We start from the raw sequence: 14209 nt of genomic DNA, 5'->3' as shown, positions 1-14209 counted from the left end.
GATAGCAATATTATGGACACCTAAGTGTAAGGATACTAAACAAGGTTATTGAGTAACCTAATAAGCAGTGATTTTGCAGTATCTGCAGCTGATTGCAATAATAGAAACCAAATTCAGATTTATGAGAAAATGCAAAGGTTAGGTGGGCTTTGTTTGGGTAGCAGTCCATAAGGATGCACAATCTAACAAGGAAGATATTCTGATGGCAGAGACTCTCGCACATGATGATGAAACACAAATAGCTCCCCAAAATTTCTTTCACAAACAAGCAGTTAGAATGTGGCAAAATACATTTATTTTATTTTATTTTATTTTAATGTTTATTTGGTAGGGACAATACATACAACATTGTCACAAAAAAGGGGAAATGTGATGCATATAAGATGTCTCCTTCAGCTAATTTGCAGTCTTTGTCCCTGGTCAGGCATTTAAAATACAATGAAACAATTAAAAAATGCAATTACACAAATACATTGAATAATACAATAAATAAACACAACACACACGGTAAAAAAAAAAAAAAAAGGCAGAGGCTTCATTTAGCAGTCAAGGAAACTGTAGATGCAAGGAAATATTTGAACTATCAAAAAAGAGGAATACAAATAACCAACAGCAGGGGGCAGCACGGTGCTACGGCAGCGTCGCGTCTGCCTGACGAACAGAAGAAGAAGATCTCCCAGCCTGCACTTGTGCTGCTGTGTCGTGTCTGACGTTACCAAACAGAGCAGGTTGGATGTGGTGTTTTATGTGACTTAAAGAGCAGGGAATCGGATAGCGACATCAGGCATATAGTGTGTGCTCTTACCTGGTCCAGGATGAGCAGCATGCGGACCATTCTGACCTCCACCGCGATGATCGCTGTGCTGGGGGTCGGCTATGGGATGTGGTCTGTGATATCTCCAGGAGAAGAGAGACGGAGGGAAATGATGAAGGTGATTTGATGTAAACACAAGACTTCTGTTTTCTGAAGAAACTAAACAAATGAGTATCTTCTTGAAGAACACTGCATCACAGCTAGTAGTTTACAGTATCGACAAGAAGACACGTCGTCTTAGATCCATAATACGGCTGTAAATGATTTAGTTGTCGACCCTTCTATGTCAGCAGTAATCTCACACATGCTGAAGATATCTGAAGGTTATTCTTGAGCATCTCTGTTGGGTCTGAGCTCCAAAAGGAACGTTTTCCTTTTGCAGATGTTTTGGTGAACAAAAAACTCAAAATGTGTTTCTGTAGATAAGTCACATGAAGGCTGGGATACATAGCTATGATACAATGTTTTATTCATAGACCGTATATAAAGATGGACGTAGCACCTGGCTCCAAAAATGAAGCCCACCCGGAAGTGTCAAAAACTTGCAATATTACGCCGTCCGCTAGGGTTGGCTCCAAAAAGCTTTTGCTCCATTGACCCCAATTCATCACCGAAAAAAAATAAAATTTGACAGACTGATTTTCTACAGCTCATGATTTTTTTCCTGTTAGTTTTCATGGTCAAAATGAGAGATCAGGTGGCCGATCTTAAAATGAATCAATACTGAATTTTAAATAAATTGTTAAAGTTGGCGCAGCTAGGGGGTGTGGCTGTACTTGATTGACAGTCTGGTCTGGTCTGGTCTGGAATGATTGACAGCAACAGAAGCCTCTGCGGTAAAATGTGGGCGGGATAAGAGAGTCTTCAGTTCTCAGTCTGGCCCGCCCATAGACTGGTCCTGCCCCTAGTTGCTCTCTGGTCCGGCCTGTTTGATGACGCTTTTCACATCACTGGCTCCAAAAAATCCAAAATGGCGACCAGGAAGTAGCAAAATCCGGGCTTCATTTTCTCGGCGTTGAAACCAACGGGTGACGTCACGGTTGCTTCACGCCTGGTTTTATTTCAGTCGATATAATTGATAATTATTGAGTATTTTTAAATTACCTATTTTTAATAGGGGACAGAAGAGGAGTTTATTTTGAATTTAATCAAATTACGCTGAACTAACCACTCTTGCTCATTTAAAAGTGCACAAGTAGTAATTTAAAATAGATATATACATGAAAATATTAAAGAAATGGTTTTACCCGGGCTACACAGTGGTTCGATGGTTAGCACTGTCGCCTCACAGCCCAGTTTGTATACCGCAATGGCCCTGGGGTCTTTCTTTGTGGAGTCTGCATGTTCTCAATGTGTCTGTGTGGGTTTTCACTGGGTTCTCTGGGTTTTTCCCACTGTCCAAAACATGCTGATGGTAATTGGTGATCCTAAATTGTCCATAGGTGTGAGTGTGCTTGTTTGTCTCTCTTTGGAGCCCTGTGATAGACTGCTGACCTGTGCAGGATGTCTCCTGCCTTCACCCTATGTCAGCTTGGATAGACTCCAGCAACCCTAGTGAGGATTACGCAGTGTATAGAAAATAGATGGACGATTTTACCACACACCCCATGGCGTACTAACAAAGTGTGAGAGCTCTCAAGACCAGACACCACGAGCGCATCATTTAGATGAAAGTGGTGGGGGACACAGGGTTGTGGGTGTCTTTTGAAAACAATGCCTGTCTTGCAAGTTCATTTAAATGGAATTTTATTTAAATAGCACCAGTTCACAATATATGTCTTCTCATAACACTTAGCATAGTAAGGCGAAGACGTTTGAAATTGTAAACAAATGACCCAACAAATCCAAAGTGCCATGTAGATTCCATTGGAGCAGGCACTTGGCAACAGAGGGAAGGGACTGTATTTCTAACATATGACTGCCTGTTTATGAGCTAGAGAGGAAGCACACTTGGGAGTTTTTCCATCTTTTCCATTGCAGTTTTCATCAGACACATTTGAGTGAATCTATCAGACATTTTATCAATCAAACTTTTTGTTCTTTTGATGGAGGATCTATCCATCACTGTTATCGCCCAGGCCTAAGTCCTCCAAAATGGTTTCTTTAATTAGACAAAAAAAAAAACAGCTAATGATGTCATTAGCCTTGGGTTTACATACTTTTTTCAGACTGCACTGTGAATATTTCAATAATGTAGTCAGTATGACTAACGGTGACTTTTGTGTATAAACACAAAACTGAATATAAAACAGACTGGATTTTGTGCATAATTGTAGCTTAGATTTAAGATTTGATCAGACTTAAACTAATAATTTTTACAAATGCAGATAAGTGACTTGCTCTTCCGGCCAGACAAGTTTAACTAAATTCTGCTGTTTTTACGGGAACATCTACTGGAATTCTGTCCAACAAGATGTGGATGGGTAGATAGAATAAATCAGAAATTAATTCAAAGTTTAATCACATCAACTGTTATTCCATATATAGGAAATACTTTAAGAGGTTACAGCTTTATGTAAATGCACAAAGGTTATTTTGCACATGAAATGAAAAAGTTCAATATTTATGAAACGACACAATTTACGAGAGACAATTTTATGTAAAATAAATAAAGCAAACAGTCTCTTAATATAGTTTATTGTAGTAATTCACCATGTGTCTTCCTTCTGTCCTCAGAATCTGCCTGAATCAAACCCAATGAGGATGCAAGAGACTAGGCAGAGGAATGCTATGGTGATGCAAGTACTAAAGGAGGCTGCTGAAACAGATGACAATCTAGCAAGAGGATACGGAGGACCTGCAAAGTAGACAGACCCCACCTTGTGACCTGTTTGCAAAGTCTTCATGTCTTGAATGCTACAAAGCACCGCAAACTGTTCACAGAAAGATGACCATTGTATTGTTGTACAGAGATAGTTGTCTTATTTGAAGTTCCTGTGTAAAAACAATTTACTACTGGATGTTAAAATTGTTTATTAAAATATCCTATCATAATCACATGGCTAGGACTGGCTATGATATCATTTTGAACATTGATGTGTTCCAGTGTAATTAGCCAGTCTAATGGTTTTAGCTATACCTTTTCGTTATCAACTAATCTCATCATCAGTCCAAAGTTAGCACTCAACTAACAAGTACTGTGTGTTTATGAGAGCCTAGTATATACACTGATCAGGCTTAACATTATGGACAACTGCCTAATATTATGGTGGCCCACCAGGGCCAAAACAGCCCTGAACCGTTGAAGCATGAACTCCACTAGACCTCTGAAGGTGTGCTGTGGTATCTGGCACCAAGATGTTAGCAGCAGATCCTTTAAGTCCTATGAGTTGTGACGTGGGGCCTCCATGGATTGGACTTGTTTGTCCAGCACATCCCACAGATGCTCAACTGGATTGAGATCTGGGGAATTTGGAGGCCAAGTGAATACCTCAAATTCGTTGTTGTGCTCCTCAAACCATTCCTGAGGCATTTTTGCTCATTATCCTACTGAACGATGCAACAGCCATCAGGGAATACAGTTTCCATGAAAGGGTGTGCATGGTCTGCAAGAATGCTTAGGTAGGGGTACGTGTCAAAGTAACATCCACATGCTTGGCAGGACCCAAGTTTTCCCAGCAGAACATTGCCCAAAGCATCGCACTGCCTCTGCCAGCTTGCCATCTTCTCATAGCGCGTCCTGGTGCCATGTGCTCCCTAGGTAAGCAACACACCCGGCCATCCACGTGATGTAAAAGAAAATGTCTTTCATACGACCAGGCCACCATTTTCCATTGCTCTGTGGTTTATTTCTGATGCTCACTTGCCCATTGTTGGCACTTTTGACAGTGCACAGGTGTCTGCATGGGCACCCTGATTGGTCTGCGGCTATGCAGCCCCATACGCAACAAATTGTGATGCACTGTGTATTCTGACACTTTTCTATTAGAACCACCAGTAACTTCTTCAGCAATTTGAGCAACAGTAGGTGGTCTGTTGGATCAGACCACATGAGCCTACCTTTCCTCCCCACGTGCATCAGTGAGCCTTGGTCGCCCATGACCCTGTCCCCAGTTCACCCCTTTTCCTTCCTTTGACCATTTTTGATAGATATTGAACACTGCAGACTGTGAACACCCCACAAGAGCTGCTGTTTAGAGATGCTTTGATCCAATCGCCATCACAATTTGGCTCTTGTTAAACTCTCTTAAATCCTTACTCTTCCCCATTTTTCCTGCTTCAAACACATTACCTTTGAGGACAAAATGTTAATTTGCTGCCTAATATGTCCAACCCACTAACAGGTGCCACGATGAAGAGATAATCAGTGCTATTCACAGGTCAGTGGTCATAACCTTATGCCTGATTGGTGTATCTTGCTCCACTGCTCCATTATTAAAACACATCAAAGAGCCACACAGTTGAAATGGGGGACATGGTTAACATCAGAAGAAACAGTGGTCCTTACACAAGACACTGAAACCCTAAAGGCCAATTCATGATGTAAATATTGTTATCTACCCAAGTCCACAAGGGTACGTGCGGAGCCCAAATTTGATGCTCTTTTCAGGTGAACTGCACCTCACTGGGAAAGATGACGAGATTTGGGGGGAACTTTGTGGTTTATAAACCTTCAAAGTTAAAATAAATCAACTACAATGTTGATTTTAAAGTTTCTCTCAAACATCATATTGCTTAGTCAACATCAGCTGGTAGATCAGGTGAGTTCAAACTGGCCACGCCCTCCGCTGTCCGGTGGTCTCTGGAGGATGGAATCCCAAGTCTTCCGAGAAAGACTGGAAAAAGACTGTCGCAATATTTGGCCATTTGGAAAAGCTGGAAAAGAAGAGAGCACACTACAGAAACCACTTTACATTCAATCTCTGATGCAGACACGGACATAACACCAAAAATCCTCCACATCAGGAACCCCATCCCAACAAGAAATGCAGAAAACATAAACTAAGAAATTTTATAAATGGCAGTCTGTATTTTACGGTAGTGTGAGTTTTTGCTGCCACCACCTTTTTTAAACCCGGTCTGGTCCGGTGTCAGGTAAAGCTCAGAAGGACAACAAGGAGCAGAAGGATGCAATTATTCAATCTTTATTAGGAACACATAAAATGATGGCTGGCACCAGCAGTTCAACGGAATCCCCACATGATCACTCCTGGCCTGGGTGGCCCCACCCCCAGCCCCGTGGGCACACAAGACCCTTGTAAAAACACACAGCACACAAATACCGCGCCACTGCACTGCACACTAAAGACCACTAAAACCGAGGTCAAACCCACCCTACACTAGAGGGAGCCAGAGACCACCCCGAACTTTGAATGGCCCTAGTGGAGCAAGACTGAATGGGCAGACATCAAGATGATTAAAGACAGCTAAAAGAAACACAAAACGCAACAATGACTGGAAGTGTAGTGGTGCATTTTAAAATTTAGCCTTCCCTGGCCGACGAGAACCCCCCCCCCCAAAAAAAAAAAAAAAAATCTAAAGGAGACACCCAGCCTCCCCTCCTCTCACAGGAACAGCTCCCTTATCTAACTGCCTTCGCTGCTGGCAACCCTAAAGGTAGCGAACAGCACCAAACTAAGAAGACCGCAGCCTTCAGCCACGCTTTCCAGCGCAGCGCTTCCTGAGCCTCAGCCTTGGGCTTTACTGGCACTTCCAGTCCTTGTCTGTCACACCTCCACTGTGAGCAATTGCAATCAGCCCCGCTGACCACAGAATCTCTGCCCCAAGGAATCAGAGCGCAGGGAATCCCCCCACTACAGAGTTCATTACAAAAGAAAGCAAAGAAGGCCCTCATCCAAGAGAGGATACGGACGACGGTAAATAAACTGTAAAACATCAATACACTCATACAGGATTATTCAAACAAACTCAAAGAACACCTCTTTGTGGAGCCAGAAATACAAACAAACAAGTTGTCATTTAAAACGCACACACGAAAAAGAATTCACCACAACAACAAAAAAATCACCATATCAAAAAATTGAACAAACTAAGACAAAGAAAGAACAGAAACAAGCACATATGCACACAATTCAATAACAAATGGGTAAGAAACTTATCTCAGCGCACCTTCACAGAACATGAAGAAACAGTATTGACAAGAGGCCTCAATTTCGCCATTACCCTCAACACAATACCGCACAAAGAATTCATATTAGCCACAGAACTAGCATGCCAGAAAATACAGGACCAGGGACACAAATCGGATCTCTGAAATGCAATAGCAGGTATCTTCAAATCGGCAAAACTCCCATACAGTAACATCACCAAGCAAGAAGAAAAAGCAATCAGATCACTCAAACAGGACAACAGCATCACCATCCTACCATCCAACAAAGGACGCACCACTGTCATCATGGACACGGACACATACGAAAAACAGTTAACCAACATGCTACAGGACAGGAACACATATGAAATCCTCAAAAAAGACCCCACAGAAAAAAAGAAAAGGACATTAAAAACCCTGTTAAAACCACTATTAGAAACCAATAAAATAACCCAGGAAGCATACAACCACCTCATACCTACAGCTCGTGTTACCCCTCGAATATATGGAGCACCCAAAATACATAAAAAAGACATAGGGCCTACCACTGCGCCCCATAGTCGATAGCATCGGATCAGTCACTTACCTCTCAACAGCTCTGATAGAAATCTTCAAACTCCTCCTTGGTACATCACAACACCACTGCAAAAACTCAAAACAATTGGCACAAGAACTCCACAATATTACAGTAAAAACTGCTGCCAATCATGCTACCAACTTCAACATCTCACCATCGATTCACTGATGCCAATTTTATGTGCAGCAGCTCTATTTCCTTTGTTCTTGAAATACTTCTTCCATTTGGTATCAGAGTTCAACTACTACTGCTTGTACAACTATACTACAGCTACTATTAACCATCTGGTATTTGGTTGTAAAGCTGCTAGCTCGCGTTAGTGTTTTGCTAGTGGCTAACTAGTTACAGTGGGTACGGAAAGTATTCAGACCCTTTGAAACTTTTCACTCTGTCATTGCAGCCATTTGCCAAAATCAAAAAAGTTCATTTTATTTCTCATTAATGTACACTCAGCGCCCCATCTTGACAGAAAAAAAAAAAACAGAAATGTAGAAATTTTTGCAAATTTATTAAAAAAGAAAAACTGAAATATCACATGGTCAGAAGTATTCAGACCCTTTGCAGCGACATTCATATTTAACTCACATGCTGTCCATTTCTTCTGATCCTCCTCGAGATGGTTCTGCTTCTTTATTGGAGTCCAGCTGTGTTTAATTAAACTGATTGGACTTGATTAGGAAAGGCACACACCTGTCTGTATAAGACCTTACAGCTTACAGTGCATGTCAGAGCAAATGAGAATCATGAGGTGGAAGGAACTGCCCAAGGAGCTCAGAGACAGAATTGTGGCAAGGCACAGATCTGGCCAAGGTTACAAAAGAATTTCTGCAGCAGTCAAGGTTCTTAAGAGCACAGTGGCCTCCATAATCCTCAAATGGAAGAAGTTTGGGACGACCACAACTCTTCCTAGACCTGGCCGTCCAGCCAAACTGAGCAATGGTGGGAGAAGAGCCTTGGTGAGAGAAGTAAAGAAGAACCCAAAGATCACTGTGGCTGAGCTCCAGAGATGCAGTCGGGAGATAGGAGAAAGTTCCACAAAGTCAACTATCTCTGCAGCCCTCCACCAGTCGGGGCTTTATGGCAGAGTGGCCCAACGGAAGCCTCTCCTCAGTGCAAGACACATGAAAGCCCGCATAGAGTTTGCCAAAAAACACATGAAGGACTCCCAGACTGTGAGAAATAAGATTCTCTGGTCTGATGAGACCAAGATTGAACTTTTTGGTGTTAATTCTAAGCGGTATGTGTGAAGAAAAGCAGGCACTGCTCATCACCTGCCCAATACAATCCCTACAGTGAAACATGGTGGTGGGAGCATCATGTTGTGGGGGTGTTTTTCAGCTGCAGGGACAGGACGACTGGTTGCAATTGAAGGAAGGATGAATGCGGCCAAGTACAGAGATATCCTGGAGGAAAAGCTCTTCCAGAGTGCTCAGGACCTCAGACTGGGCCGAAGGTTCACCTTTCAACAGGACAATGGCCCTAAGCACACAGCTAAAATAACAAAGGAGTGGCTTCAGAACAACTCTGTGACCGTTCTTGACTGGCCCAGCCAGAGCCCTGACCTAAACCCAATTGAGCATCTTTGGAGAGACCTCAAAATGGCTGTCCACCAACGTTCATCATCCAACCTGACAGAATTGGAGAGGACCTGCAAGGAAGAATGGCCGAGGATCCCCAAATCCAGGTGTGAAAAACTTGTTGCGTCATTCCCAAGAAGACTCATGGCTGTACTAGCTGAAAAGGGTGCTTCTACTCAATACTGAGCACAGGGTCTGAATACTTCTGACCATGTGATATTTCAGTTTTTCTTTTTTAATAAATTTGCAATAATTTCTACATTTCAGTTTTTTTCTGTCAAGATGGGGTGCTGAGTGTACATTAATGAGAAATAAAATGAACTTTTTTGATTTTGGCAAATGGCTGCAATGACACAGAGTGAAAAATTTCAAGGGGTCTGAATACTTTCCGTACCCACTGTAGCTCTCAGACTGGAAGCTCTCAACAAGATTTAATAATGAAAAAAGAGAAACACTATTCTTACCTGTGGAAAGTTATTCCAAGTTTCCTTGTCTTGATCGTCCGACATAGTGTGCAACTGTATGCAGCACAATGAGCCGGCATTCTTCTTGTTTTAGTTTTCGTGCCATTGACATTAATGGAAAACACTGAGACTTTGCCCCCACTAGCTTAATGTTTCCATAGGCACGCCGCTCAGAGGGGCTTGTCGTATCTACTCTTCTATAGATACACACGTGGACAAAATTGTTGGTACCCCTCAGTTAAAGAAGGAAAAACCCACAATTCTCACTGAAATCACTTGAAACTCACAAAAGTAACAATAAATAAAAATTTATTGAAAATTAAGTAATCAAAATCAGCCATCACTTTTGAATTGTTGATTAACATAATTATTTAAAAAAAACAAAATAATGAAATAGGGCTGGACAAAAATGATGGTACCCATAACTTAATATTTTGTTGCACAACCTTTTGAGGCAATCACTGCAAGTAAACGATTTCTGTATTTGTCAATGAGCGTTCTGCAGCTGTCAACAGGTATTTTGGCCCACTCCTCATGAGCAAACAGCTCCAGTTGTCTCAGGTTTGATGGGTGTCTTCTCCAAATGGCATGTTTCAGCTCCTTCCACATATGTTCAATGGGATTCAGATCTGGGCTCATAGAAGGCCACTTTAGAATAGTCCAACGCTTTTCTCTCAGCCATTCTTGGGTGTTTTTGGCTGTGTGTTTTGGATCGTTGTCCTGTTGGAAGACCCATGACCTGCGACTGAGACCAAGCTTTCTGACACTAGGCAGCACATTTCTCTCCAGAATGCCTTGATAGTCTTCAGATTTCATCGTGCCTTGCACACTTTCAAGACACCCTGTGCCAGATGCAGCCCCAAAACATTACTGAGCCTCCTCCATGTTTCACCGTAGGGACAGTGTTCTTTTCTTCGTATGCTTGGTTTTTGAGTATGAACATAGAGTTGATGTGCCTTACCAAAAAGCTCCAGTTTGGTCTCATCTGTCCAAAGGACATTCTCCCAGAAGCTTTGTGGCTTGTCAACATGCATTTTTGCAAATTCCAGTCTCGCTTTATGAGTTTTTTTCAGCAGTGGTGTCCTCCTTGGTCGTCTCCCATGAAGTCCACTTTGGCTCAAACAACGACGAATGGTGCGATCTGACACTGATGTACCTTGGCCTTGGAGTTCACCTTTAATTTCTTTGGAGGTTGCTCTGGGCTCTTTGGATACAATTCGAATGATCCGTCTCTTCAATTTGTCATCAATTTTCCTCTTGCGGCCACGTCCAGGGAGGTTGGCTACTGTCCCGTGGGTCTTGAACTTCTGAATAATATGAGCCACTGTTGTCACAGGAACTTCAAGCTGTTTAGAGATGGTCTTATAGCCTTTACCTTTAAGATGTTTGTCTATAATTTTTTTCGGATGTCCTGGGACAATTCTCTCCTTCGCTTTCTGTTGTCCATGTTCAGTGTGGTACACACCTTTTCACCAAACAGCGGGGTGACTACTTGTCTCCCTTTAAATAGGCAGACTGACTGATTATGAGTTTGGAAACACCTGTGATGTCAATTAAATGACACACCTGAGTTAATCATGTCACTCTGGTCAAATAGTTTTCAATCTTTTATAGAGGTACCATCATTTATGTCCAGGCCTGTTTCATTAGTTTGTTTTTTTAAATAATTATGTTAATCAACAATTCAAAAGTAATGGCTGTTTTTGATTATTTAATTTTCAATAAATTTTTATTTATTGTTACTTTTGTGAGTTTCAAGTGATTTCAGTGAGAATTGTGGGTTTTTCCTTCTTTAACTGAGGGGTACCAACAATTTTGTCCACGTGTGTATCTATGACACTCCTGGACAGGTATGCGCTGTGCAGCATGCAAAATGCTGGTAAGCTGTGAGTTTTTATTAATATTGATTGTTCTTTGAAGACCAGTGTTCTGCAGCTGCGGTCCAGAGTCCGCATACGGTGGACAGGTAGTGGCGGCGTAATGTGCTTGTAGGGTCGGACAGCAAAGGTAACAGAAATCTTTGTTCATGCTTATTGTTATCGTTATGTTGCTTTATCGTGGTTAATTATTTCTTGTTTCGTTATAGTTTTGCCTCTTGCCTTGTCTTATTGGGGTTGTCTTTTTGGGTTATCTTTTTGCTTTTCTTTCCTTTAGTTTCTAGTTTTGCATCAGTTTGCTTGGTTCGAGTTTAGATTTGTTTTCTCCAGTGTGTTTCGTTTACTGTATTTTTAGGGGAGTATTTTCATTTTGAGTATGTTGATTCTGCCAATGAGAGACACGTGAAGGTTGGACCATCTTTCAATCATTTTAGAAATAGATGTAATCACTGGGTTATAATTAACAGACTATATTTTCTAATTTAGGGGTGATTTGGATACCCAGGTAAGTAAAGGAATCCACTATTCTAAAAAAATGACGAGCAGGGATAGGTGGATTAATCCTCTCCTCCGAGTTGAGAAGCATTGTGGAGGATTTTGAGTTATTAATTTTATAGCCTGAGATTTTTTCCAAATGACTTGATGACATCAAGAAGGGGCAGGATAGAACTAGGCCTATCTAATTTCCTAAGGAAAAAAATATCAGCATAAAGAGCGATTCGGTGTTCAATTTCTCCTGTCTTTATACCTGTTATGTTGTGCTCTCTCAAAGCAATTGTAAATGGTTCAATTGCTATAATGAAAAGCAGAGGGGATAGAGGACAGTCCTGTCTACAGCCTCTACTGATCATTATTACCTCCGCCAGGAGGTTATGTAATCACTGGAGAGTGTGTGTGTGTGTGTGTGTGTTTTAACAGCATAACTCAAAAAGTCATGGACTGATGTTCACCAAATTTTTACAGGATGTCCAGAAGAGCATCCAGAGTTTGAAACCCTCCTCGGTTTTCAAACTCTGTAAACTCCAAAACTTTGAATGAAAACACGGCCACAACTGATGCTCAGATTGAAGTTCCAGATGTCCGCCATCTCCTGGTGTACAGGAGCCAATAAAATTAGCGACTCGTCGGTTCGGAAATTAGTCAAAATTCCCATCCCTAGTGGTGACAAAAGAGATGAGTGGTAATACGTTTTCCCATTATTTTCTTAAAAACCAGCATCCAGTTATAGCTAAATCAATCACTTATTAAACTACACACCACTTCCTTTCCTGAAGGCCTTACCAGGGTTTTCACCCAGTGCTACCTGGAGAAGCCACCACACAGCACATGCCAGCCTTAAACCCACACTCAGTAAATCAATATAACAGTCATTGTCTTGTGTTTTGTGTCGTGAATGTGAGCTCCATATTAGTAATGAAGCCGACCTTCATTACGTTCAGCTACAGTGACATAGGTCACTGCTTCATATGTGATATTGTCCAGATGTAGGGAAGAGTACAAGTTACATAGATTACTTTGCCACTTACTTGTAGAGTTTAGCTTCACTTATGGAGGCCAACGTTGGTAGCAGCAGCAGCATCGGTAAACAGCAGAAGCCGGTAAATGAGGGTGGGACAGAAAGTCCTTGGTTATCAGTCAGTCTGACAAATCACTGCTGTCTGGCTCCATCCTCAGAATTTTTTTCTCGTCTCTGGCTTCAAAAATCCAAGATGTCAACCAGGAAGTAGGCTTCATTTTCTCCAACAGGTGACATCACGGTTGCTGCGTCCATCTTTATTATAGTCTATGTAAATGCCACACAGAGTTTTAGTAGCAGATACATCTTTACATCAGCTGTTCAAAGGAGACTTCACAAGTCAGGCCTTTATTTTCAAATTGCTGCTACCACTACTAAGGAAAAGCAACAAGCAGAAAGATTTGTTTGGACCAGTAAACACAAAGAACGGATATTAGAACGTCCACCTCTGGCAGACGTCACAGCAAATTTGGGAAACCAGATGGAAGACCAGGATGAAGCACAATGGGTAGTTTCTTCACTTTGTAAAATGTAAAAGATGAAAAGAAGTAGTTTTTTTTCTGACTTTCAGTGTTGGGTTTGCCATGGTAACTATAACGAGCTTATTGGCATCTACTGATACAGGCATCATTAATGTTGACATGTAAGATTACTTTGCTACTTTAAGATGTGCTGTAGAAAATAAAGTTTTTAGTCAGAACACAACATTTATATTGGTGAGGACATTCAAAATATTAAAGATATTAGTACTCATTGAGTTATCCTATATTTAAGGATACCCTATAATGTAAAACTGGCGCACCATATGCCCGTTTTCCCAGATTTGCTGTGACGTCTGCCAGAGGTGGTACCACCATGATTGTGTGCACAGGCCTCCAGTGGATAAGGATTACTTATGCCCTGCGTGCATATAATGGTGTTCATGATTACCATGCCAGCAGGATCAAGGAATGCTGGACTTTTTTTTTTTTTCCCCCTAACATTTTCTAATTTACCATTTCAAATTACTCATTTTTAAATTTTTGTTAGAATATTTATATATTGATATTTATTTTATTTGTTAAACTGTTAAAAGTTTTTCATTGTTATGGTGTTCAGTGTTTTCTACTACAATAAATTATGTAAAAATTTCCTATGAGTGATTTGGAGTATACATTTCTCATAAGAGTTGGGGTGAACGTGTAACAAACCAGAAGTTTACATATGCTATATAAAAAGGCACAACCTTTTTTCCTCACTGTCTAACATTAAATCTGTCACGGCCGAGTGGGATATGAGTCTCAGATTAAAGCCTTTAAAACAGAATTAAATTGGGAAGTTCGAATTACAAAACCA

At 41.2% G+C, this 14209-nt stretch overlaps 1 protein-coding gene across 1 annotated transcript; it reads left to right on the top strand.

Annotated features, from left to right (window-relative positions):
• Window positions 1–655: 655 nt before the first annotated feature.
• LOC110959874 (ubiquinol-cytochrome-c reductase complex assembly factor 3) lies at window positions 656–3813 on the top strand. The gene is made up of 2 exons (XM_022206883.2): window positions 656–932; window positions 3491–3813. The coding sequence occupies exons 1-2, from the start codon at window positions 816–818 to the stop codon at window positions 3620–3622; spliced, it is 249 nt and encodes an 82-aa protein (XP_022062575.1). The 5' UTR covers window positions 656–815; the 3' UTR covers window positions 3623–3813.
• The last annotated feature ends 10396 nt before the right edge of the window (window positions 3814–14209 follow it).

The sequence above is a fragment of the Acanthochromis polyacanthus genome, chromosome 7 (assembly GCF_021347895.1).
Source record: "Acanthochromis polyacanthus isolate Apoly-LR-REF ecotype Palm Island chromosome 7, KAUST_Apoly_ChrSc, whole genome shotgun sequence".
NCBI classification, from domain to species: domain Eukaryota; kingdom Metazoa; phylum Chordata; class Actinopteri; family Pomacentridae; genus Acanthochromis; species Acanthochromis polyacanthus.
This window is presented reverse-complemented; position numbering and strand designations above follow the sequence as displayed.

Excerpts from the sequence above, each read along its gene's own strand:
- LOC110959874 (XM_022206883.2), top strand. The coding sequence starts at position 816 with ATGAGCAGCATGCGGACCATTCTGACCTCCACCGCGATGATCGCTGTG. Across the intron at positions 933-3,490 it reads GACGGAGGGAAATGATGAAG|AATCTGCCTGAATCAAACCC; the intron begins GTGATTTGATGT and ends TTCTGTCCTCAG.